Source organism: Oncorhynchus clarkii, chromosome 6 (assembly GCF_045791955.1).
Source record: "Oncorhynchus clarkii lewisi isolate Uvic-CL-2024 chromosome 6, UVic_Ocla_1.0, whole genome shotgun sequence".
NCBI classification, from domain to species: domain Eukaryota; kingdom Metazoa; phylum Chordata; class Actinopteri; order Salmoniformes; family Salmonidae; genus Oncorhynchus; species Oncorhynchus clarkii.
In genome coordinates this window covers 68,142,158-68,169,861 of record NC_092152.1, presented here as the reverse complement: position 1 = coordinate 68,169,861, position 27,704 = coordinate 68,142,158, and the positions used below count along the sequence as shown (strand labels likewise).

The 27,704-nt window shown below is 45.3% G+C and overlaps 1 protein-coding gene across 2 annotated transcripts; it reads left to right on the top strand.

Moving 5' to 3' along the window:
• Positions 1–289: 289 nt before the first annotated feature.
• LOC139412198 (dysbindin domain-containing protein 1-like) lies at positions 290–27,704 on the top strand. 2 transcript variants are annotated; one of them, XM_071159013.1, is made up of 4 exons: positions 290–545; positions 7,931–8,086; positions 15,386–15,523; positions 26,561–27,704. In XM_071159013.1, the coding sequence occupies exons 1-4, from the start codon at positions 515–517 to the stop codon at positions 26,716–26,718; spliced, it is 483 nt and encodes a 160-aa protein (XP_071015114.1). In that variant the 5' UTR covers positions 290–514; the 3' UTR covers positions 26,719–27,704. The 2 variants fall into 2 exon arrangements, with proteins under 2 accessions (XP_071015114.1, XP_071015115.1); XM_071159014.1 differs by having other exon boundaries at positions 299–545; positions 7,931–8,074.

Genomic DNA, 27,704 nt, shown 5'->3' with positions numbered 1-27,704 from the left:
TCCTACAGCCCCCCCCCCCTCTCTCTCAATCTGGGCAGTCTGCCATTGTGCCCATCCTGCTCTCTCTCACTTTCTCACTATCCCCCCTCTTTTTCTCCCTCTCTCTCTCTAGATCTCTCTGTATTCTGCATTCGCCGAGCTCTTTCACAATGTGCTTATAGAATATTGCTGTGTTCTCTCTCTCTCTTTCTCTCTCTCTCTCTCTCACTCTCTCTCTCTCTCTCTCTCTCTCTCTCTGTGTGAGGCAGGCAGGGCAGCAGAGCGGTGAACTCAGCGTGTTCTCACATCTGTATTGGGCAGGCTGGTGAGTGTGTGAGAGAGCACTGAGCAGGGATGAGCACCAGACAGTGAGGAAGAGAACGACAGAGGAATAAAAAAAAGGAGTGCAGCTGGAGTCGGATGCTGTGGTGAACGAGAGCTGGCATACCTCTCTCTCTCCCTCCATCTCACTCAGTCTGTCTCCCCCACTCCCATGCTGTTGTGATAGACAGCACGGCACTCTCGGCTCGGCTGCATGGAGGCACAGGGAGGGGCAGGGAGCCCAGGTAGGTGCAGCTTTACGTTATTCACTGTTAGCATAGAATCCATCAGCCTAGACCAGACTGTTCATCATCATGTCTTTCCAGACTGACTCTATGTAATGTTATGTCTATTCATGGTAGTCTATCATACCAGCCTCTTTCACTCTATTGTCACATTTAAATCCTCTGTTAGCCCAGACTTGGTTTCTGAGAATAGGTGCTCTGTTTTACCCCAGACATATACTCTAGTAGCCTAGATGGTTATGTTAGTTAAATCATGTACTCTGCCAGCTTTGACTGGATATTATTGTAGTTAATTCTCTTATCAGTGGGTTCTGTTAATCTATTAGCCCACCTGCAGTGCACATCAGTGGACTGCAGATGATACTGTAGAGTAGAAGAAACAGTAGCCAACATTAAGGATGGAAATAAGATAGTGGTGGATGTTTCTACAGGTCTGAATTTGAGAATATATAATGTTAATGTTAATGAATCCATACTATTCTTAGCATGTTTAGACTAAATGCATTTGAAATATGTGTTGAATGCTTACATGTAATGACATGGTTGGGAACGGAAGGAAGATGAACACATGTTCATGTTGCTGTTTTCAGATATGGAGGATGTTGTTGTGTGTAGAGCTATTTCAGTACCCTGTGTTGACACAATGTAGTTAATAAGATGTGATTAACAAGATATGATTTGTATGGTATCAATTAGACACAATACCTTAATGACATTGATATAACGGATCATAGCAACATCATTTCCTGTAGGATGGATTGCTATCTGTGATAAAGGACAAAAAGGATGGATGTTCGATGAGAGAAATAACAGTGTGGTGGGAGAAGGGTGTGGAGAGACTTACTTCCTGTTGCCTTTACTGTTGAAAGAAGATTGATTGTATTGAACCGATATGTTGAGTTTGATTAAACTATTGTGGTGAATGCAATCAGTGTGTGTGGGTGTGTGTGAGAGAGAACCTGATTCAGAGGAAGTCATGCGTGATTGCTAGGAGCAGTGTAAGCCGAAGCCTGAAAGAGTGGCCTTTCAAACAACACACTCCAGTCCTTTCAATGTCGGCTGGTGGTGTGTTCACCATGTCCCATTAAACACACTGTGTACGGATGGTGCTCAGAGTGCTCAGTCAGTAGGCATTTATAGTAGGACACACTGGGTTAAGAGCAGCCTGAGGTAGTGTCAGCTCATTCATCACGTTGACTGACCTATTAGAGACTGTCCTAGTGAATAAGACCCCATCCAATTACTCATTTGATATGGCTTGGTTATATCAGAGATCTCTGCAGACGGCTAGGTTAAGTTTATTACTTTCATATGATCAGGTGGATTGTACAATAAGCCATTCCAGAGCATTGAGAAACAGATGAGCAGTCCTCTCTTTTGAAAAGTGTCTCAGGTTGGGGGCACGTTAGGTGGCTAGGCTAGCTACCTGACTCATTGACACATTTACCCTAGACCATGTAGGACTGACACTCATTCATATAGGATTTATGTCTGAGGAAGGAGGAAGGATAAAGACACATAAGGATAAAGACACATAAGGATAAAGACACATACAACCTCAGTCCCCAGAGCCACATATGTACAGTAGCTGGTTTAGTCAATGAGTCCAATGAGTCTCCTCATATGTCACCTACCACCGCAATACCTAGCAGATCCATCTCATTCTAGAGCATTCTTTACAGTACACATATTTACAGTATCAACATTGACATGTGCCATGTACAATAATACTTGGTGGCCTACAAAATAAAGGAAGCAAGGCATTACATACTGTGATGTGCCTTTTATACTATGATGTGCCTTTTGTGTAATGGGAATATTTAAAATGAATAAAGTTAATTTTACACAGTGCTTAGCACATTTATATGTTTTCATTTTATGCTGGCTAATACACAAGATTTCCAGTGTTCTACTTCAGACACGAATTTCTGTATGGGTTGATGGTCACTAGACCTGATACGGAATGTTATGGATTGTTCTCAAATCTGTAGATAGTGATTGACGCCAGACTGGAGGTACACGGACAGAGGACACTGACTGTTATCGTATTCTGTGACACTGTGATCCTGTAGCAGCTGATTCTGTGACTTCCTTACAAGCCTCTCGGTGGGTGTTGACGGAACATTGGTGCTGTGAGATCAGAATATGCTCTCTGCTTCTGTTCTGGAGGAGTTGTGTTAAACCAGATGGATTTCCATTGGCTTCATGTGTGACTGCTTTTCTTTTTTATTCCCCTTGAAAATCCCTACTACACTTTGATTGAATACCATGTGTGTGTCGATGCATGTAAAGCATGTACACGACTACACTTGGCAATTGATATGAGGCGTAAACCACAGGAGGTTGGTGGCACCTTAATTGGGGAGGATGGGTCTGTGGTAATAGCTGGAGTGGAATGGTATCAAATACATCGAAGACATGGCTTCCATGTGTTTGATGTTATTCCATTCGCTACGTTCCATCCATTATTGTGAGCCATCCTCCCCTCAGCAGCCTCCACTGGCGTAAACATTAATTGTGTGTGACTATGAGGCAGAGTGACAGACAGAGGGGGGTAACAGATATGGGGAATGAAGCAGCAAACGGTAAATAGTATCACCACCTCATTATAGAGAAGGGAAAGTGGAGCTGTATTCTCTCAGCTTGTTTGGACCCTCGCTGCGAAAAATAAATCGATAGCCAACAGCAAGCCTTGTATCCAGGGTGAACTGGGAATCCATCATGTTTAGTCTGTGACTTGCTTTGCCAACCCTTTGAAATGCCACACCCTTCTCTGTGTGACACACACACACACAATCTGTGCCAAAGATGCTCTTCTCCATTCCTAAGGACGTGGATGTTTCCACAGTGATTGTGCAGTCTGAGGGACAACATGATGATGATGTCCAACAGAGGGCTGGGGGAGGGCAGCCCAGCAGGGAGTTAGGATGTTAACCTCAAGAACGCTCCTGCTGCTACTTTCCCATCTATCTCTTTCCTCTTTTCACCCACACCTTTATCCCGCTCTCCCTCTCTTCTTTCTCACCTATCTCCATCCCCCTCTCTTCCCTGTCTGCTGTGTTCTGCGCTAACGCTTGTTGCTGCAGAGTCAGTGAGGTGGCAATGTGCCGCATGACTCAGAGGAATTTGGAGATCAAATCAAATTGTATTTGTCACATGAGCCGAATATAACAGGACCTTACAGTGCAATGCTTACTTACAAGCCCTTAATCAACAATGCAGATTTAAGAAAAATAGTTGTTAAGTCAAAAATAGATACATTTAAAAAATGACAAAAAAATGAATGATAGTAATTAAAGAGCAGCATTAAAATAACAATAGCGAGGCTATATACAGAGTCAATGTGGAGACTATATACAGAGTCAATGTGAAGACTATATACAGAGTCAATGTGGAGACTATATACAGAGTCAATGTGGAGACTATATACAGAGTCAATGTGAAGACTATATACAGAGTCAATGTGAAGACTATATACAGAGTCAATGTGGAGACTATTTACAGAGTCAATGTGGAGACTATATACAGAGTCAATGTGGAGACTATATACAGAGTCAATGTGGAGACTATATACAGAGTCAATGTGGAGACTATATACAGAGTCAATGTGGAGACTATATACAGGGGGTACCGGTACAGAGTCAATGTGGAGGCTATATACAGGGGGTACCGGTACAGAGTCAATGTGGAGGCTATATACAGGGGGTACCGGTACAGAGTCAATGTGGAGGCTGTATACAGGGGGTACCGGTACAGAGTCAATGTGGAGGCTATATACAGGGAGTACCGGTAAAGAGTCAATGTGGAGGCTATATACAGGGGGTACCGGTACAGAGTCAATGTGGAGGCTATATACAGGAAGTACCGGTAAAGAGTCAATGTGGAGGCTGTATACAGGGGGTACCGGTAAAGAGTCAATGTGGAGGCTATATACAGGGGGTATCGGTAAAGAGTCAATGTGGAGGCTGTATACAGGGGGTACCGGTACAGAGTCAATGTGGAGGCTGTATACAGGGGGTACCGGTACAGAGTCAATGTGGAGGCTATATACAGGGGGTACCGGTACAGAGCCAATGTGGAGGCTATATACAGGGGGTACCGGTACAGAGTCAATGTGGAGGCTATATACAGGGGGTACCGGTACAGAGTCAATGTGGAGGCTATATACAGGGGGTATCGGTACAGAGTCAATGTGGAGGCTATATACAGGGGGTACCGGTACAGAGTCAATGTGGAGGCTATATACAGGGGGTACCGGTACAGAGTCAATGTGGAGGCTATATACAGGGGGTATCGGTACAGAGTCAATGTGGAGGCTATATACAGGGGGTACCGGTACAGAGTCAATGTGGAGGCTATATACAGGGGGTACCGGTAAAGAGTCAATGTGGAGGCTATATACAGGGGGTACCGGTACAGAGTCAATGTGGAGGCTATATACAGGGAGTACCGGTACAGAGTCAAGGTTGAGGCTATATACAGGGGGTACCGGTACAGAGTCCATGTAGGTAGGGGTAAGGTGACGATGCATAGATAATAAACAGAGAGTAGCAGCAACGTAAAAGAAGGAGGGGTGGGACAATGCAAATAGTCTGAGTAGCCATTTGACTGTTCAGGGGTCTTACGGCTTGGGAGTAGAAGCTGTGAAGGAGCCTTTTGGGTGGGCTAGAGTTTGTACAGGACACCACCCTGAGATGTGTGTGTGTGTGTGTGTGGATGTGTGTGTGTGTATGTGTATGTGGGTGGGTGGGTGCGCTTGTACACTTACATGTGTGGAAATGTGTGTGTGAATGTGTAACAGTTTGATCAAGTGTGAATGGATTTCTACTAGAGTGGGGAGTGTGCTCTGAAGATGACTGTGCATATGAGTTTACCGAATGTTCAGGTGTATATCGGCATGTGTGAGAGACTAGAGGCTGTGTGTTGGTTTGTGAGTCTTCTAAGATGCACCTCAGCTCCCTGGATAATATTCCGTGACTCAGAGCCTGGTGGAATGCAGTCTTCCTCCAAGGAATGTGTTGTCTCAGAACATCAGATGAGAGCCGTTTTCAATTTAAACCTAATTGAATGTCCAACTCGGCGTAGTACACAAGCACATCCACATCAGTCTCTTTCCATCACTGTCTGTACGTGACTCACACACACTGGAGGAGATCTAAATTACCTTTACACACAACTTCATACATTCAAACACACACACACACATAACATAGATACTGTGCATACTACATTTATTTCTAGATAAGACAGTATGTGTAAACCTGTCTATGGTCAAACCCACAGCATGCAGTGTTAAGGAACAGAGCTATTCAGGGGTTCATGTGGATACAGTAGGTGATATAATAACCTGGGGATTAATGTTACTGTAGATTATCATCAGTACTCATGGTTAACCTTCTGTTCAACCCCCCCTATTACACTAAATATTACACTAGATTTGAGGGAGTTTATTCAATAGAAAGTGGATCATTTAACTGTGTGAGCCTGGTAGAAAAGTCATATGAACTTTGATAAAAATCTCATTTTGGTGCCATTTCATCCCCTTAGCCTCTTTGAAAAGCTACACAGAATGACAGCCCTGTGGTAATTGCAGTCCAAAGGGATAAAAACCTGAATATGAACTCTGCAATAAGAGGGGAAATAAAGGGATAGAGAACCACAGTAAAAAGGTTTAGTGAAGTGGATGAAATGAGAGTTTCAGAGTTTTAACTCTTTAAATAAAACATGCGAGTGAGTATAGGGAGGCTCTGAGGCGGTGGTTCATTGAAGCGGAGGTAGTGAAACTGAAACAGTAGAGCTACTGTCACTAGACAACCTTTTACATAATAACACACATTGTCTTTTCCCTGTGAGCAAAGCACAGGACAGGACAGGACAGGACAGGACAGCACAGGACAGGACAGTGAAACAGTAGAGCTACCGTCACTACATAACAACCCACATTGTCTTTTCCCTGTGAGCAAAGCACAGGACAGGACAGGACAGGACAGGACAGGACAGTGAAACAGTAGAGCTACCGTCACTACATAACAACACACATTGTCTTTTCCCTGTGAGCAAAGCACAGGACAGGACAGGACAGCACAGGACAGGACAGGACAGGACAGGACAGGACAGGACAGTGAAACAGTAGAGCTACCGTCACTACATAACAACCCACATTGTCTTTTCCCTGCGAGCAAAGCACAGGACAGGACAGGACAGGACAGGACAGGACAGCACAACACAGGACAGCACAGGACAGGACAGGACAGGACAGCACAGCATAGGACAGGACAGCACAGGACAGTGAAACAGTAGAGCTACCGTCACTACATAACAACACACATTGTCTTTTCCCTGTGAGCAAAGCACAGGACAGGACAGGACAGGACAGGACAGCATAGGACAGGACAGCACAGGATAGGACAGGACAGGACAGGACAGGACAGCACAGCATAGGACAGGACAGCACAGGACAGTGAAACAGTAGAGCTACCGTCACTACATAACAACCCACATTGTCTTTTCCCTGTGAGCAAAGCACAGGACAGGACAGGACAGGACAGGACAGGACAGGACAGTGAAACAGGCTCTGTAGAAAGACAGGAGCACCAAGATATCTGGAAATAGAACAAGTAAGACAAACGCTTTCTCATCTGACAATTGAAATGCTATAAAAACAGAATTTTCCACTTTGAAATGTACACCGTGGGGTTATATTGCAGAAACATAATAATTATTGATTTTTCAACACATTTTGAAATTCTAGATTGGTGGTTATATTCTTTCTGTTGCAACCCAAATGCCAATACTGGTATTTTATGAAGTGTTTATTTACTCTGTGTGTGTGTGTGTGTGCATGTGCGTGTGTTTATCCACGTATGTGTGCACGCATGTGTGCAAGTGTGTGTGTCTGTGTTATACAGCATTGTGCACAGCAGGGTGGGTCCATAAACAAATGTCACATAAGACATCCTCAGGAGAAGATGGATAGGCATGGTCACCCAGAATAGACTGTTAGTCACGCACTGCTTCCTGAGGCGAGACGCACAGCGGCTAAATATGATTGCCAGCACACAGCATAAATGCATCACAAAACACACATGCCAAACATGAACAAAAGGAGATCATGGATGCAGGAAGGGCTAGACTGTGACAACGAACACTCATTTGCTCTCTCCCACTGTTTCTGTATGTGTGCGTACATGTGTACTTACTTACTTACTTACTTACTTACTTACTTATGTGTGTGTGTGTGTGTGTGTGTGTGTGTGTGTGTGTGTGTGTGTGTGTGTGTGTGTGTGTGTGTGTGTGTGTGTGTGTGTGTGTGTGTGTGTGTGTGTGTGTGGGTGTGTGTGGGTGTGTGTGGGTGTGTGTGGGTGTGTGTGTGTTTGCCACCACAGAGCCCAATAAAGACATCCAGAAGTTGCTGAAGCCCTCCAGCTCAGGGGACCTTTCCAAGGAGTTGTACCATCACCCAGTGGGGGAAGAGGAGGGAGGGCTCCCAGGACACACCGCTGGCCTGCTGCACGTCACCGAGAGGAGACGTGAGTACCGGGGTAAGGGGAGCGATGGAGGAGTGGTGGATGGATGGAGGGAGGGTGGATTGGATGGATAGAAAAAAGGAGTGGGGGAGGATGGGGAGGATAGTAATTAAGGGATGGCTAAGGGATGGTAGTTGGATGGAATTTTAACAATATAACATGGCTAGTAAGCCAAAATTTAAAAAAAACCTGTAAGGTTCTACAAACCTTTAGATTGAGAAAAGTTATTTATAGAACCAACCAAGGGTTGTAACAATAGCGGGACCCTTTTTATTGCTATATGGACACTTTTTTAAAAAGGTTTTATAAAGAACCATGAAAAAAGATTCTATATACAGTAGCACCAAAAAAGGGCCTTTCTCAATCTCAGAGGTTCTTTGTAGAACCGTAGCATGGTTTTTATTCTGGTTTACTAGCCATTTTATATTGTTAAAATTCCATTGCAGTTATTATTGTGTTTTATTAACAAGTTAAATCAGGTGTGCCAGCTCTGGAATGGCTGTGGGTCCCTGAGGAGATTATTGATAACTACTGACTTAGTCAATCATTCTGAATTGACACAAGGCCATATGTGAATCTTTCACAAGAACACATCACTGGCCTTTGTCACATATAACATATAACATGTGACAGCATGAGACAACAGATTACATCAACTGGAATTACACCCTCACTCACGGTTGCACAAAAAGAGCCACGCCCCAAAATATTTGAATGAGCCACCGCAGCTACATTTGAATTATCACTAAAGTAAAATAAAATTGGGGCACAGGTTGGGGCACAGGTACACACTGTGGTCAGTTCGTCACTTCCTCTGGGGTTAAATTGGAATATATTGCACCCATCTGTCCAGTTCCCCTGACCTGACTTCCACCCTGTCCTGTACCCATCCCCACTTCCAATCCCCGCGCTAAAAGGCATCATTGTGTGTCTGTCCCCCCACAGAGGGAACCATGTGTCACTGTGCCTATCTGCACCAGGCCCAGGGCTGAGCCAGAGGCAGACAGACACAGAGACAGACACAAGCCTCACAAGGAGGCCTTTATCTACACAACGACTAAACACCCATTCAGGGAGACGGCCACTACAGCCCAGTATCTGTGTCCTTCTGCCTTAATGAGACACCTGGGGCACAGTTACCCTACAGACAGAGAGGGAGGGAGGGTGAAATGTGGTACTCTGTCAAATCCCATGTGTGTTAGTTAAACAAAAACCCTTTAGTTACATCATAAAACTAGTACATTTATTTGCTCCCCATGTATTGTGGGGAGCGAATAACAATTGGATAAAGTTGTTAATAGCCCTCTTGCTGAGTTTGGCTGGACCCAATGACTTTGTTACCTCTAGATAAGGCCAAGTCCAGTTTACTGGCCCTGAGCCAAGCATCTCACTGTGCACTATAACCAATCCTACTGAGACACAGTGAAAGCCCCTGTTAAAGCCTGAGTGTATGAGAGTGTTTGGGAATCATTACAGCCTCATTACAGGCTGTTGTTGAGACTGACAGTTCTATACTGTGCTCATCGTTTTGCTAAAGGGGGAGACCCTTACAACCATCTCTCTAGCTTACCTCGTCTCCCCCCTCGATCCTCATTATAGGCTGCTCTGGCTAGGCTAATGATCAGTGAGCCATGGGGAGGCTGGGGGGCCTTGGGGGGGGGGGGGGGGGGGGGGGGGGGAGAGATACAGAGGCATTCTACTTTTTGATGGAGCCCCTAGTCTCTCCACCGCTCCCCTCAGCCAGACTACTGCTATTGACAGCCCCGCCTACCAGGCAATTATCTCAGTCTTCACTAAGGCAGATTAGCCCTCTTCTCCCTCATCTTTCTCTCCCCAGATTTGTTTTCCCAAACTCTTTCTTATCTCTCACTCTCTCTCAATTTGTCTTTCCAATTGAGTTTGTCCGTTCCTCTTTTCCATTACATGTATACTCTTCCCTCTCCCCTTATTTTACATTCTATTACATTTTCAATATACAGTACATCCTGGCAGAAAGGAGAGACAGAGAGATCCCTGAGTACAACCACAGAGAGGACAGAGAGTGGAGGGGAGTGAGAGAAGGCAGAGACAGAGAGATCCCTGAGTACAACCACAGAGAGGACAGAGAGTGGAGGGGAGTGAGAGAAGGCAGAGACAGAGAGATCTCTGAGTACAACCACAGAGAGGACAGAGAGTGGAGGGGAGTGAGAGAAGGCAGAGACAGAGAGATCCCTGAGTACAACCACAGAGAGGACAGAGAGTGGGGTGGAGTGAGAGAAGGCAGAGCGAAGAGAAGAAGGGAGAAGAACAATAAAAAGGAAATACCTGAGGCTGCATTTAAGTAGGGGCCAAAAGCCAAGGAAACAGCAAAAGTCATTTCTAAGTCCTCTTTATTTTTTCCCATTTTCAATTTGTAACCGTCAGCCAAATATAGCAGGACAAGAAGGACAAGTGGTTGGTTTGGGTGTGTGTGTGTGTGTGTGTGTGTGCTTCACAAGTGGGCTACCACTTAGCATCCTTTAAACAGCTGCCATACTAGTATACTGTATGACTGACACCTTTCCTTCTCAATGTGAATGTATTATGGGTCTAGTCCCGCCAATGGGCTCCCAGAGAGACACTTAATGAGTTGAGAGAGAGCAGCAACCGTTTCTCTCCATCTCTCTCACCAACCTTGCTGGGAGAGAAAATGTGTTACTGATCAATTATTCAAGGAGAAATGGGGTTGGGAGAAGACAGGAAAGAAGAGAGGAGGGGTTAGAGGCGGGTAGAGGAGCGGTAGAGGAAAGAAATTAACAAAGGGACTGGGATGACTAACTAGTTTAGAGAGAGACAGAAAAAGAGAGAGATAAAGTGGAGGTGGCATTTCTTTATAACCCCTTTCTGTCTTCATCTCCCCTCTCTCCCTCTCTCTCCTAACTCATTTTAACTACTTCTCTTCCCTCCCTATTTCTCTCCCTTTCTCTCCCTTCCTCTCTCCTGCTCTTGCTGGGAGATTCAAAGAGACAGACAGCCATGGACAAGCCTATTCCGGGCCTCTGGGGATAACTCATCCAGTAGAAGCTATTCTCAGTCTGATCTTAGTCCCTCCCTCCCTCCCTCCCTCCCTCCCTCCCTCCCTCCCTCCCTCCCTCCCTCCCTCCCTCCCTACCACACACACACACAAACATTGTACCCTTACATTCCTCTTCCATATTCACACTTCCCCTCCATCCCTCAATACATTCTTAAACCCAAATAATTTTCTCAGGGAGGGGTTGCACCTGACATGCCCTGAGGGTGTGTCGGCTTAGAGTACTGATGAAGTAGAATATAGTATGGGGTTATTAGAGTACGACAGCACCCTCCATATAATAGATTTTGTAGACTTATTAAAATATGCATGGGCACATTTCACTATCCAGCTTGCTCAGAATCTAGTCTAATGGCTAGAATATAGCCTAAACCATGCCACATACCAGGGCTTCATTCAGAATCAGAGCTGCTCTGCTGCTGTGGTGAGACTGCTGACAGCTGTGGACACAGGCTCTTTCATTTCCCCCATCAAAACCAATATGGGGCAGGTGTTGCTTCTTTCAGGTCTGTTGCTATGGCTATCATGACCTTTTTAGCCTTGTGTTATCTCAGCCTCTGAGTCTGAGCGATGCTAATGTCATGCTGTTACGCCTGACAGGCTTCGGTAATGCATTTTATTAAAGCCGTAACGTGGGTGAGCAGACCAGCTTTATATCTGATCAGGTAGTTGAAGAGCCTGGCCTGCACAGATCTAATGGCTCTGCTTAATACAGTCATGTCCAATTCAATTCCCTGTGTAGCGTGTTTGTGCTCGTCTACTCCAACCATTTCACACCATTATATCTAATTGACCTTATAAGCCCATGTCATCCACGCTGGTAAATATTGCTACGTTATTGCATGTCACAACCAGCTAAATTCTAAAGATTGTTTACAGAGATGGGCTTTTTTTTGATGCAGTGCATCTGAAGCATGGTAAATGGATTCGGTTAATTAATAATGTAATCCTTTATTTTATATAGCGCTTTTCATACAGAATCTCGCTTTAAAAAACATACAAAAATCATTCAGGAAGCTGGCAGTTCATGAGAGATGGTCTTCCACAGCTGGATGATGATACAGTAAGTACAGGAGTGGATGGTTCAGCGGGGAGGGAGAAACATTGGTCAGACAGGCAGGTCTAGAGCGCTTCATCAGGCAGCATCTGTCTCTGAAATTCACAGCTACTCCTCCTCTGTAGGTAGGCTGGAACAGATCCACCACCAAAAAGTGTAGCACTCACCTGGATGTAAGCACCTGAGTAACCACCACACCTCAGCAGTAATCAACAACAGCCTCCTATGAGGCGAGCCTCTGTCATCCCCTCACACCACAGTCTACATCCTTCCAGAAACCGGGGCAGGTGGAACAAACAGTTGGTGAATCGTTCAAATTTAGATTAACCAAGTGAACCAAGCAGGCCTGTAGAGATTTACTCTGAGGAAACAGTTAGCACACCATGGAGACAGAGCTCCTGACATCCCATAATGCTAATCAGGCCTTTATCACTGCATATGGTTCAGCTGATGCTGTGGAGTTCAGTTAACCCCTCAGACACACACTGACTGACCCGTAGTCTCCCCATCTATACGGATCTAAGGCCAGTTGTGTGCTTTTCCATGTAAGATGATCCTAGATCTGTACAGCAGGCTAGCCCAAAGCCCTAGGGAGGTAGAAGTTGCCCTTAACCAAAGATCGAGGATCAGCTTAACCTCCCCAAATCCTGGCCTTCACCATTAAGGTTGGATAATGTAAAACTAACCTTCGATCAGTGTCGTGTCAACTTCCTCCCATCCTGTGAAGGAGGAGTAGTGCAAGTAGTGCTCATTAAGCAAAGGTGAGATAGGAGTGTCTGCTTCTCTGTCTCTGATCCTCTACGGCTGCAGTTGTCTCATTAGAAGACTTCAAACGACAGAGGAATGTCAACCCACAATATCTTTACCTTCCTCTCCTCTCATCTCTCTCCTCACTGGTGTTCCTCTCATCTTTACTGTCTCCCACTCCTTCTCCTCTCCTCTCCCGTTCCACTTGTCCCCTCACATCTCCTCTCTTTGGAGCTAGTGTCTGGAACACACAGGCAGATGTAATCAGTATTTATACTGTCTGTGGACAGGTCTGGTACAGAGGAACAAGACAATAGAGATTGTTGGAGGATTTTATATTGTACATTTCATCAAGTACTGTACAAAATGTCTCTTGTTGTAGACGTGTGTTGTTGTGAGTAGCATGGTATCTCAGGCAAAGCAAGGCCACCACTCACTGTAAGAGCCAAAGGTATACAGAGTATGGCAAACCATCATTCATGTTGGCACCAATCATTCAGTGACAATAATACTGTAATCCACAGAAGGGCTTACCAGAAAGAACTTCCAAATTCCAGGTGGAAAGGAGTTGGAGCAGAGATGGATTTATTTGAGCTCACTTTAATCCATTGTTGAGGACAATTTATATTGTAGAATTCAATTGTCTGGGAACTACTGGCACCCAATGAAATTCTCCATATCAAATCGTCAGTGTAACTCTGCCCATGTCTCCTCACAATGTGTGAAATACAGCAGAGCCACCACCAGGATTATGATTTAGCATGATTATCAACTCTCTCTGACTTATAATAATATGGTTAAAGGTTTTTATCTTCTTAAATCAATGTCTGCGCTACATTTATCAGGAGAGTGAGAGAACAGTGAGAGAATGGGGCTGTGCAGCTGCGGAACAAAGGAGTGTTGAGGAGAGGGCTGTGATCCACCCTGTGGCAGTATGCTGCCTGGCTGGTAGAGAGAAATTAGCTGGGAAACGGTATCCTTAAAAACCATCCATCCCCGCTCTCTCTCTACACTCAGACACACAGCTATATATACCCACTCACAAGCCAAAAATACTAGAAGTGTTCACAGAGATACGCCTCCACAGCACATACATAAACACACACACATACATAAACACACACACACATGAAGTACATACATTCCCTTACTATTAACACCACATAGAGCACACGGTCAGCCGTTATGCCTCACCCATGATCGCTAAAGAATGCCAGCTCCACCCAGCCCAAAGCATTGTGTCAGACAAGCATGGGACTGTAACACTCCATAGATGCTTAGCAAAGCATATACATTTAACTGCCATACTGCATGAATGCTGCCAGTGTGGAATGTTGGGACTGTCATGCTCTTATTTTAACGTGAATAAAAACAGTACATGTTAACGGCACAGTTGTGCTGCTCTGGTGTATCAATAGACATTGGAGCAGGGTCTGGTGTATCAATAGACATTGGAGCAGGGTCTGGTGTATCAATAGACATCGGAGCAGGGTCTGGTGTATCAATAGACATTGGAGCAGGGTCTGGTGTATCAATAGACATTGGAGCAGGGTCTGGTGTATCAATAGACATCGGAGCAGGGTCTGGTGTATCAATAGACATTGGAGCAGGGTCTGGTGTATCAATAGACATTGGAGCAGGGTCTGGTGTATCAATAGACATTGGAGCAGGGTCTGGTGTATCAATAGACATTGGAGCAGGGTCTGGTGTATCAATAGACATTGGAGCAGGGTCTGGGGTATCAATAGACATTGGAGCAGGGTCTGGTGTATCAATAGACATTGGAGCAGGGTCTGGGGTATCAATAGACATTGGAGCAGGGTCTGGGGTATCAATAGGCATTGGAGCAGGGTCTGGGGTATCAATAGACATTGGAGCAGGGTCAGGGGTATCAATAGACATTGGAGCAGGGTCTGGGGTATTGGGGACTTTTGGAATTAAGAACAGGTGACATACACTCAGGACAGAGGGTGAGGAGAAGGAACAGTCTAACCATGTTGTTTTAATACCCTCTATTTCTGGCTTCTCTGGCCCTTGTCCTTATGCTCCAGTCAAACATGGGCTGTTAAGAATGGTATCATTCTGACACAGAGACACATATCTCTTCCACAGGACAGCTCAGCACACAAAGCCAAGCTGTCTCTCTGTGAAGCAGGTAAAAGAGAGGACTTATTTTTATCTTTCTATTACAGTATGGCACAGAGCATCAAAATAACACAAGAGATAAGTTCCACACCAGGGGGCACTGAGAATGTGAGGGAGGGTCAGGGGGGTGTGGGGGTTGTGTATGTGTGTGTGGCGGAGGGGGTGTTCTGGGTAAGTTGTGTAGACAGCATTGAGTTGTAGTGAGATGTTACACATCTACTGGATTGTTATTCAGTTTATCATAAAACCCACCAGCTACTATATCAGTCCATAACTATGACCTTACTAATTTCCTCTCTCTCTGACCCTGCAGAGCCTCTGAGCAGCGTGTCCTCCCTGGAGGTGCACTTTGACCTCCTGGACCTGACAGAGCTAACCGACATGTCTGACCAGGAGCTGGCTGAGGTGTTCGCTGACTCTGATGAGGAGAACCACAACGAGTCCCCAGCAGGTTAGACCATTTTAAGATACTCAATTAATCAACCAATTAACCAATAAATCTACTCAATTCATTAACCAATTAACCAATCAATCTACTCAATTCATTAACCATTGAATGGTGGATTTGACAACCTCTGTGTTCTCTAACCAAGACGACCCTAGTGTGATGGACTGGCTAAAACATTGTCTTTGTTCGCTTTGAGAGAACCATTACCCAAATTACCTAAAAACTCTGTCCACTAGACAGACTCATTTACATATCACCCCATTCTGTAGTATACGACCCCATTACATCAAAATCTAAAAGGTTTAGCTGATAGCAAATGTGTGTGTGTGTGTGTGTGTGTGTGTGTGTGTGTGTGTGTGTGTGTGTGTGTGTGTGTGTGTGTGTGTGTGTGTGTGTGTGTGTGTGTGTGTGTGTGTGTGTGCGCGCGCGCGCCCGGGTCTATAGAGCACTCTAATAAAAAGCTTACAGTTGTGTTCTCTTTGGCTGCAGGGAAAGGGACACTTGGGAGAACCCAATAAAACTTCAGCAGCACATTGGATTGAACCTTCCTCTGAATTCCTACTGCAATTCAAGCAGTTCTCTATATTTTGTGATATTGACCAAGATACAGTATATTCCTGTTATGCGTCTCTGGGAGATTCTCATTTCAGTTTGTGCCCATGTCAAAGTTGATAGTTATTGGCACCAGATCCCAGGCTGGGCACAATAGACTACGGTAGCATAGTGCTAATTAGCATAAGTTTAGAGGGGAGTCTGATTAACCTGTGATCAGGGACGCGTCCGGGCCCAGCAAACCGCCCTCCTCACAATCAGAGGAAGCAGGAAATCCATCCAATGTATTACTTATGATCCATAGCCCCATGTTTCCTGCTGAGAGGGAGAACGATCCTCATAGAGCTCCACATCATCACTCTGTTCAAATGCTTTACGCTCACACTCTCACCTCATCTCTCTTTAGAAGAGATATGTGTGCACTCTCAGGAGCTGACTTGGGAACAGTACTCATATGTTCACTTTACAATACACCTGTTCTAAACTTATGTATGTTCTCAGCATGGGGAACCACAGAGAGCTATGTTCAGCTCTATGTGCGGGATATTAAAATGACCTCACAAAGGTGCACTTTAAGAAATACAACAATCTTGCTTAGACATCACCCACACTCCTTCTCCTTACCCCCAGGATGGACCCATGCCAATTTATCACATTACTCCCCATAAAAAGGTATTGTGTTTCTCCCTTGTCTGACCTTAGCCCGTACGTCAGGGGTTCCAAAACTTTTTTGGCCCACAACCACATTTTGATAGTGGAAAATTCTCACGACCCCAACCATGTGAATTAAAAAAAAAAATTAACAGCCAATGTTAGCCCCAAATAAAAACGTTATGGCAGTCAATTGAAAAACTTTCTAACAGTATTTTTGATTGTCTTCTCAACTCACCATCACATACATTTTATGTGGGCTATGACAGTCATCTGCAAATTAGTCTGACATAATGTATATTTTCTCACTACCAATAATGAGATGGGTGTACTTGATACATGTGGCGTCGGAGTATCTCAAAGTCCGGGGACACGTTTGACAGTGCGCACCTCATTTCTGCTGTCACATCCAACCTGGACCGATATTTGGTTATAATGCAGACGTGAGCACAGAATTCAGCTTCATACATATATAAGTTGGCAAAGGGTACCATGAGTTTAATGGTGCTTTTAAGACATCTGGGAACTCAGAAAAAAAACAAGGTCAAATAATGATGTCAGTGATCTTCAGGTCGGAAAGTCAGAGCTCTAAGAGGCCAGAGTTCCAGAGTTGGAATTCCGAGTTGGATGACCATTCAAAACAATTTTTTTCCAGTCGGAGCTCATTTTTTCAGTTCCCAGTTCACTTGATCACACTGAAGTCGGAATTCCCAGTTGTTTTGAATGCAGCATTAATGTCAGAGGGAGATGGCAGAGTATTCCCTTTGAGTCAGGAACCAAAACTCCTCTGTAGTGATCTGTGAATGACAGCTTAATCAGCCATTCAATTTCCCTTACCAGCATGTCAATTGAGCAAGGATCACAGTCAAATGGATTGAGAAGTAGGTGACAAAGTGCTCTTCCAAGCGTTGGAGGTGAGTAGTCATCACTTATGTGGGACACTTACTGATGCTGTTTTCTGTTGGAAAGGGAAGGGAAGGGGGCATGGTTCACTTTTGAATGACTCTCTCCAATAAGAATCCTTTCCTCTGAATCCACTGATTCGGTCACTCATCTGTAGAAGGTTTTTGAATTTCCCCTGCATGCCTGCGTTCAGTTCGTTCAGTTTCCCAAACATGTCTGTCACAGGCAAGGAGACACATTTTCTTTTCATTACACAGTGAGTCAACCAAGTCTGTTTTTTCACACACACACACACACACACACACACACACACACACACACACACACACACACACACACACACACACACACACACACACACACACACACACACACACACACACACACACACACACACACACACACACACATACACACTCCCCAAAACCTCCTCCTAGAATAATCCCGCTGAGGGGGAGGAGGAGGAGGCACCTGACTAGGTAGACCCCTAGTGACAGAGAGAGGCTGGAGGCAGAGAGGGGAGAGGGAGCATTAAAAAAGGGGAGCGGGAGGGAGAAAGGGAGAAACATGAAAGAGAAATACATGAGAGGTGGTGATTCCCTCTCCACCGCAGCAAGGTTTCCCATTTCTCCACAAGAGACTGATGGCTCCCTGAGCTCCAGTGAATATGCCAGATATCCTGGTCCTGACGGCAGGACCTCACCACAGGGCTTGTGCGGTGAGCACCACAGCCATAAAACTCACAGGAAGAACAACAGTATATCCCCAGCCATCCAGCTATAGCCTCTGATAGAGTGCAGCAGTTTTACTGACGAATCGGACAATAAAAAGCCCAGCAGGAGGAATAAGCAGCGTCGTGTGATGACCATAATCTCAATCAGTGGGGTGATACTGTCGAGGAGGTCAGGGACCTGCTGAGATTTTAGGTGTTGTATTAAGACCTATGGCTGGTGAATGGGAGTCAGGACTAGTGTACTAAGATAGCAGAGTGGTGGTAAATGGGAACAAAACACCAATAATATTGTCTCACTGTGTAATACAGACCCTGATAAAAGTGTTTATTTTCACATCTACACAGTGCATTCAGAAAGTATTCAGACCCCTTGACTTTTTCCATATTTGTTTACGTTACAGCCTTACTCTAAAATGGATTCAACTATTTTTTCCCTCCTCAATCTACACACAATATTCCATAATGAAAAAGTGAAAACATTTTATTTTTTTGCAAAAGTAAAAAAATGAAAAACAGATACCTTATTTACATAAGTAGTCAGACCCTTTGCTATGAGATTGCGAAATTGAGCTCAGGTGCATCCTGATTCCATTGATCATTCTTGAGATGTTTCCACAACTTGATTGGAGTCCACTTGTAGTAAATTCATTTGATTGGACATGATTTGGAAAGGCACACCTGTGGCAATGCATGTCAGAGGAAAAAACACGCCATGAGGTCGAAGGAATTGTCCATAGAGTTCCGAGACAGGATTGTGTCGAGGCACAGATCGAGAGAAGGGTACCCAAAAATTATGAAGAATTGAAAGTCCCCAAGAACACAGTGGCCTCCATCATTCTTAAATGGAAGAAGCGAGACTCTTCCTAGAGCTGGCCACCCGGCCAAACTGAGCAATCGGCGGAGAAGGGGCTTGGTCCGGGAGGTGACCAAGAACCTGATGGTCACTCTGACAGAGCTCCAGAGTTCCTCTGTGGAGACAGAATAACCTTCCAGAAGGACAACCATCACTGCAGCACTCCAACAATCAGGCTTTTAGGGTAGAGTAGCAAGACGGAAACCACTCCTCATTAAAAGGCACATGACAGCCCACTTGGAGTTTGCCAAAAGACACCTAAAGGACTCTCAGACGATGAGAAACAAGATTCTCTGGTCTGATGAAACCAAGATTGAACTCTTTGGCCTGAATGCCAAGCGTTATGTCTGGAGGAAACCTGGCACCATCCCTACGATGAAGCATGGTGGTCGCAGCATCATGCTGTGGGGATGTTTTTCAACGGCAGGGACTGGGAGACTAGTCAGGATTGAGGGAAGGATGAACGGAGACAAGTACAGAGAGATCCTTGATGAAAACCTGCTACATAGCGCCCAGGACCTCAGACTGGGCCGAAGGTTCACCTTCCAGCAGAACAACGATCCTAAGCACACAGCCAAGACAACGCAGGAGTCGCTTCGGGACAAGTCTCTGAATATCCATGAGTGGCCCAGCCAGAGCCCGGACTTGAACCCGATCGAACATCTCTGGAGAGACCTGAAAATAGCTGTACAGCAACACTCCCCATGCAACCTGACAGAGCTTGAGATGATCTGCAGAGAAGAATGGTAAAAACTCCCCAAATTCAGGTGTGCCAAGCTTGAAGCGTCATACTCAAAAAGACCCAGGGCTGTAATCGCTGCCAAAGGTGCTTCAACAAAGTACTGAGTAAAGGGTCTGTATACTTATGTAAATGTGATATTTCAGTTTTTTATATTTAATACATTTACAAAAATGTCTAAAATCTGTTTTTGCTTTGTCATTATGGGGTATTGTGTGTAGATTGACGAAGGAAAAAAACAATTTAATCAATTTTAGAAGGCTGTAACATAACAAAATGTGTAAAAGGTCAAGGGGTCTGAATACTTTCTGAATGCACCGTATGTAACCGTATGTATGCCCCTTTACATTATGTTGAATGGGATAAAGTTGGTCTTCCTCCACTGTGATCTACAGTCAAATATTTATTTCCCTCATTAAAATGCAAATCAATTTATAACATTTTTGACATGCGTTTTTCTGGATTTTTTTGTTGTTATTCTGTCTCTCACTGTTCAAATAAACCTACCATTAAATTTATAGACTGATCATTTCTTTGTCAGTGGGCAAACGTACAAAATCAGCAGGGGATCAAATACTTTTTTCCCTCACTGTATCTGCATTCAGTAGATGTATGCTGGTTTGCATCCTATCTTCATTGCCAAGTAGCTCAAAGTGCTTTGTCATTGGCTGGTGTTTTCTCTATTTCCCACTCATAGATCAGACAGTGACACTCTGACTCACTCCAGCAGTGACACAATGTGCTCAGATATGAGTGTGTTTTGCATGCAGAATCAAGAAAGGATACAGAGATACACAGACCCATGCAAACACACACACTCATACACACATGCATAACTAACGACTACAGCTGCTCTCTAGTGTCCAGGCCAGACTATCCAGACTGTACAGCTGCTCCCCAGTGTCCAGGCCAGACTATCCAGACTGTACAGCTGCTCCCCAGTGTCCAGGCCAGACTATCCAGACTGTACAGCTGCTCCCCAGTGTCCAGGCCAGCCTATCCAGACTGTACAGCTGCTCCCCAGTGTCCAGGCCAGACTATCCAGACTGTACAGCTGTGTGTGTGTGTGAGAAAGAGGGACTTGTTTATCAGGGGTTGGTGTTACCTTACCCAGGGAGGACAGGACACATCTCAGTTCTGTTACTTCCTTGTTATATCTGTGTTCCCTTAAAGCTCCTTCAGTATCACCACCTGCTCTAATGATAAATAACAAGCTCTGTAGCCAGAGGTATAGAGTGTATTACAGTGAAGGAAGAAGGTGGCTTGCTTTTACAGTAAATGGATTGTCTAACTGCTTATCAAGGTGAAAGGATCTGAAGACCTTGACATGGCTACATGAAGGGAATGTATGGGTGGATAATGTGCATAATATGTATATAGACTGTAGTCTGTAAAGGTAGAGTGGCTGGGTACTCCATAGGAGTGTGTTGTGAACCTAGGGGGGGGGGGGGGGGGTAAGAGTAGATTGGCTGGGGAAAAGCGGGTGGAGCTGAAGGTGAGAGAGGCTGTTGGGGAAGAGGGTGAATGGAGGGTTAGTCAAAGGTACAAGGGGAGAGGGGAGGAAGAGGGGGGAAGGCCAGGGGGAGAGTGGGATAGTGAGATTGGTTTGTGTGGGAAACGGTAGGGGAGGAGGAAAGGAAGATAGGGGAGGCTGAGGGAGTTCACTCTGAATGCAGTCCTGAATTATTTATTGTTCTCAGCTGGATACAAGGCCAGGACTCTCCTGAGTTGTAGATACTGTTATCATCATCAGGCCTTAAACAAAATGACTACACACTTACACATTATTTATGTATCCCTCTTATTTTCTTCTGTTTTTCCTCTTTTCCATCCCTTTCCTTTATTTTATTTTAATTTCTCTCCTCTTTAACTGTATACTGGACAGACAGGGGTAATGAAAGTTGTGTGGGCACTTATGTTTTGGACACCTGCCAGTCAGGACAGCCCAGGGATCAGAGTTGGCAGATGAGATGGTCAGAAGAAATGGAGGGGATGGGGGGGATGAGGAGGGGATGGAGGGATGAAGGGATAAGGAGGGGATGGAGGGATGAAGGGATGAGGAGGGGATGGAGGGATGAGGAGGGGATGGAGAGATGAAGGCCAGAGAGAGTTCGAGTAGTGAGGGAGGACCAGAGGAAAAAGGGAGGACAACAAATTAGATAAGCTAAATGTGTACAGCTGCATTGGTACAGCTCCCTTCTGTACAGTCAGTATCTGCATCTTCTCTGTGTATGTAAAATAGATATATAACAAGAGATGACATACCAGATCTCTACAGAGACTACAATACCCATTATGACTGTTATCACCTCAAAGATCCTTTTTAAACTACAAACCCCAGGATCACTTTGACCACCTTAAAACTCATCTGAGGAGGAGTGAGGCAGTAGAATGGAGTTGCCCCTAGACACTGATCTATGGTCAATTTTGTGTGCCCCCCCAATGGTTAAGATTAGTATAGGGGGAGGGAAAGCTGATCCCAGATCTGTGTGGAAGTGAGTCATCTCCTCTACAGTGTTCTCCGGGAGTGCCCAGGCTCTGACAGTCACACCCTGTGATGACACAGGAGGACAGAGAGAGGACACTGCAGCTCTTATGGTCACCACTTTACCAGAGAGAGTCACTGGCTTGGTGGTCTCATTACAATATACAGTATATACCCTTTTGCTGCCTTCAAATCTGCTACCATTGAAGGGGGATGGGCAACGCATGGTGATGTTTCCAGATCGATCCAATCTGTGTGTTTTGATGCTGTGGTTCCTCAGTGTTAACAAGGCAGGTTGAAGCTTTCCAAGCAGACAAAAATAACACAACCACCCACTATACTGTAGCAGCAGCTGTGGGCAAGACTGGGGGAAAGCTATTCCATTCAGGGTAACTGTAGTAGTCTTGCTCATAAATCTTTAGGAGTCCACTGGGGCCTCTGAAAGGACTGCACAAAGAGGGGCACCATAACTGACGTCCCAGTCCCAACATGAAACACACACACACACACACACACACATTCACACGCGCGCATGCACGCATGCACACACAGTAACCAGGTGTAACACACACACACACACACATTCACACGCACGCATGCACGCACGCACACACAGTAACCAGGTGTAACACACACATACGTACGCACACACATTAACCAGGTGTAACACACACACACACACACACACACACACATTCACATGCACACATGCACGCATGCACACACAGTAACCAGGTGTAACACACACACACACACACACACAGTAACCAGGTATAACATACACGGTACACACACACACACACACACACACACACAGACACACACACACACACACACACACACACACACACACACACACACACACACACACACACACACACACACACACACACACACACACACACACACACACAGTAACCAGGTGTAACATACACGGTACACACAGCGTGTTGGCGCCATACTGGCATTGTGCTTCCCTGTGGTTTAGGAGCCTTTGTAGAGCACAGGCTGGTGTTTTCTGTGGACTTTGTTCTCACAGCAACTCACAGGTTGTGGAATCTGATGGAGCCAACAGCACAGAAGGGCTTATTAGACAGAGGGGTTTAGTACAGCGAGACAATGCAGACATGGTGGCTGGGAGGGAGGCAGGGAGGTAGAGAGGCAGAGAGGGAGAGAGACACTACAAGAATGAGATAGAAGGGGGGGGGGGTGCCTTTGTGCTGATGGGGGATTGAGTTAAGGAAATTGGATTTGGATTGTGCAAACATAACTGAGTGAAGCTGCATGAACTAAATTCTATTCTGAACTAAATGGGAGGACTCTCAAGGGAGTTGGTTATGAATAGGTCCTGAGCAATAGGGAAAGGGGTGGTTGGGGGTCCTGATATGAAGGTCTGAGGGTAAGGGATGTTAAATGAGAGATAGATAGAGGTGTGTGTTTGTGGGGTGAGAGCCTCATCCTCTGATCTGTCTCTGTCAGCATCCTGCAGGGAGAAGATGAGGCTTCTCCAGCATCCATATTCATAGAACTGTCAATCACAAAACCCTGACCAGGGATGGGCTGACTCATACTGCGACTATAGCATTCTAGTCACACACAGACATAGACAAGGACACAGATAGAGACATACTGGTAGAGATGCAGAGACACATCATGAAAGTAAGGATATACACACACAAGGACCAACGGTGGCAGATACAATGTTTAATTAACAAGCACTCAGGATGCTGAGGAGGCTCTTGTCCCTCCCATTAAAATCCAATGGAGACACCATCAATCTTCAGGGATCAATACCGTGTGTGTGTGTGTGTGTGTGTGTGTGTGTGTGTGTGTGTGTGTGTGTGTGTGTGTGTGTGTGTGTGTGTGTGCGTGCGAACATACATCACTGCTGGTTTATCTATAGTTACAGCATTTAACATAGAGAGTGAGAGCTGGGACGTGCCTTATGATTGGACAGTAATTGCATTGATCTGTGTGCAGTAAAGGAGGGTTAAAACGCTACACCTATTAATCCTGTGATCTCTGTAACAATGAATAGCACCACCAAGTGGTGTAAAGATGCAGTGCTTCTTTATTTCATATGCCCCTTCGTATGACCAATATTCGTGTGAACTTGCTTGACACCGGTCCCTTTTGTGCACTCAAGGACATGCAGATTAACACATATGAGGGGAGGGGGTTGATTCAAGATTAAAGAGAGCTGGGAGATAGACACAAAGAAAGAGAGGTACAGTAGGAGAGAGACAGAGAAAGAAAAAGTGTAGTAGTGGAAAGTGAGGGGGTGGGAGAGAGAGAGAGAGAGAGGGAGATGTCGAGGGAGATGGAGTGCAGTAGATCAAGTGCAGCATCCTATTTGCCAAAACATTTCACAAACACATTCCTCTGATGTCGTCACCTCATCACCTAAACACTAATCAGCTCTCATTTCTACTCCCCTTAGTAGTTAGCGAACCAATCATATTCTCTATCCATGATATCACCACTCTATAAAACTGAAGTGGTAGAATCTCTATCTAGCATGCTGATGGCTATAGACCAAAGAGACACCGGAGAGCTGTGTAGTGGTTCTGTGTAGTGGTTCTATGGTGGAGTTCTGTTGCCCCGAGACACTGAAAAATAAGTGTGAGACAAATGTCTGTGACAGCTAAAACAAGCAGCCATTGTGAGCATAATGAACTGGAATAACCAGCCAGCAGGCTAAATGGAGCTGATGATTGGAGGAGAGGTGACCATGTGACTGTTTTAGAGCAATAACAATGACCGGAGAGGAGATGAGAAGCAGAGAGAGAGATCAAACTAAAATGATCTATCATCTACTACACACGTAGGCACATGCACACACACACACGCATGCACACAGCGCTCCTACTTTTCTAAACTCCTCCATTTCTCTTGGGATTCGGTGTCTTTGAGACACATACATGTATAGGATACACATTAACATACACTAACGCATACTCAGTACACTGCACACGGCCTCTCTGACAGAGTACTTCATAGTTTCATCTGCCTCTATATTCAGAGCAACTCTATCATGCTGTAAGGACCTTTTCAGAATCCCAGAGGAATAGGTCATGTGGAGCTGCATGAACTAAATTCTATTGTTCTTTACTGTGTTTGTGATCGGGATGCCTTTCAACCATAGCCAATTGATCTGTTTTACAGTAGGGAAACAAACTGCACTCACTATCCCACGGCGTACTGTTCTAAACTATTTTTGGAGAACCTTGGGAAAACATAATTGAGCGAAGTGGCATAGAGAAAGGAAGCTTTTAGAGGCATTAGGTGACTTCAGGGAGTTGACAGCCCCTGCTGACTTGATTTACTTTGTTAAATGAGTTACAGTATGGTGACCATTGGGGGAGATAGCAGGTAGACTAGCGGTTAAGAGCGTTCCACAGGGATGCTGGCCCAGGTTGATTCCAATGCTTCCCCCAGTTGGGTCAAGTTGGCTGGATGTCCTCTGGTGGTGGACTATTCTTGATGCACATGGGAAACTGTTGAGCGTGAAATACCCAGAGCGGTGCAGTTCTTGACACACTCAAACCAGTGCGCCTGGCACTTACTAACATATCCTGTTCAAAGGCACTTACATATTTTGTCTTTAACCATTCGCCCTCTAAATGGCACACACACACAATCCATGTCTCAATTGTCTCAAGGCTTAAAAAACATGTAATATTTCTTTAACCTGTTTCCTCCCCCTCACCTACACAGATTGAAGTGGATTTAACAAGGGACAACAATAAGGGATCATAGATTTCACCTGGTCAGTCCATGTCATGGACATGTTCCTAATGTTTTGTCCACTCAGTGTATATGATATACGTGACAGACAGGAAGGTGTGGAAACTTAATCCAGGGCCTCTGGGTTACGTGGTCAGCATGTTTGAGCTGTATAGAGCGGTTCACAACATACATGTCCCCTAAGCTGTTTTTTTCCATATAAAAATCAGGGTACGTGAGAGGCGTGCACTTTGACCTCACCTTGTCTGTACATGAGGTTTATGTGTGTGGTTAAGAGACGTGCATGTCTGTATGTGTGTGATCCATAACTTACTCACCCTCTCATCACATGTATGTCATGTGCATAGCTTGACCCTTCTCCTCATTATCATCCCCAGGCCACCACCAGCCACCCCTGCCCAGAGGAGGCTACATGCGCTCCCCCTCGTGGACCCGTTGCAGCAAGGCTGAGCCCCCCAGGGAGAGGAAGCACCACAGCGACTCCGACACCACCGCAGGGCCCTTAATGAAGCTGGAGAGGCCTAAGCAGCCTTGAGAGCCCACGGGTCTCGGAAAGAGAGAGGCCCAGAGCGGAAACACCGGGAACGGACACCGAGACCACACCAACTGCCCCAACCCCTGCGCCGGGCACTGAGACAACCATGGTGCTGAAGACACTACAGACAGACTGAGCTCTCAATGCTGTGCACTGTATTATAAACTTAACATGAAATGACGGCTGTGAGTGAAATACACAGACACACACATGCAAACACACAAAAAATGACACACAGATATCTGCAAAATCACACACACGTACACACATGCTATTTATTGTGTTTTCCATGCAAGGGGTTCCTCTGGCCCAAACACTGGAGGGCCAGTGTGATTTTTGAGGCTTTGTTTGGGATGAACAACAGGGTATAAGGCTGTCCCAGTGTGGGGAGAATGCTTAGTTAAAAGCCTCCCCATCCCTACAGCATCTTAGGGGTGGGAGAGTAGGCTTGGAGGGGTGGGACGGACCCTGAAATCTGTGACAACCTCGGCTACAAAATATCATGTGGCAAAGTTAACGAGAATACCCACTCCAGTCAAACAAATGACTGGAATATGGATGTCATTATGCGATAGTACAGCAGGCAATCTGGAAGTCTTCTTTGTAATTAGAATAAGAGTCCAACCTGAATCTATTGCACAATGTTCTTCCTTGAAGTGCCAGGGCCATCTGCTCTCTGAATGACTTTCTTCAGGCTTTCTGTAGGTTGTAACTAACTGGAGGCAATGGGCAGTGTTTCAGTGGGGCCACTCTCCATCGCTCTCTTTTCATCCCATCCTCTCCCTCTCTCTCTTCTTCTACCTCTCTCTACCTGAGAGGAAACCGGTGTGGCCACAGTAAACTAAATGTATTTGCAGATATGATATGAGATACGACAGCAGCCCTTCTCACCAACATTACATTCAACACTGTGGATCTTGTCCTTTGCCAAACCAAGTGATGTGGGGATGGGTGGTGAGAAAAATAAAGAATTTCATGCAAACAAA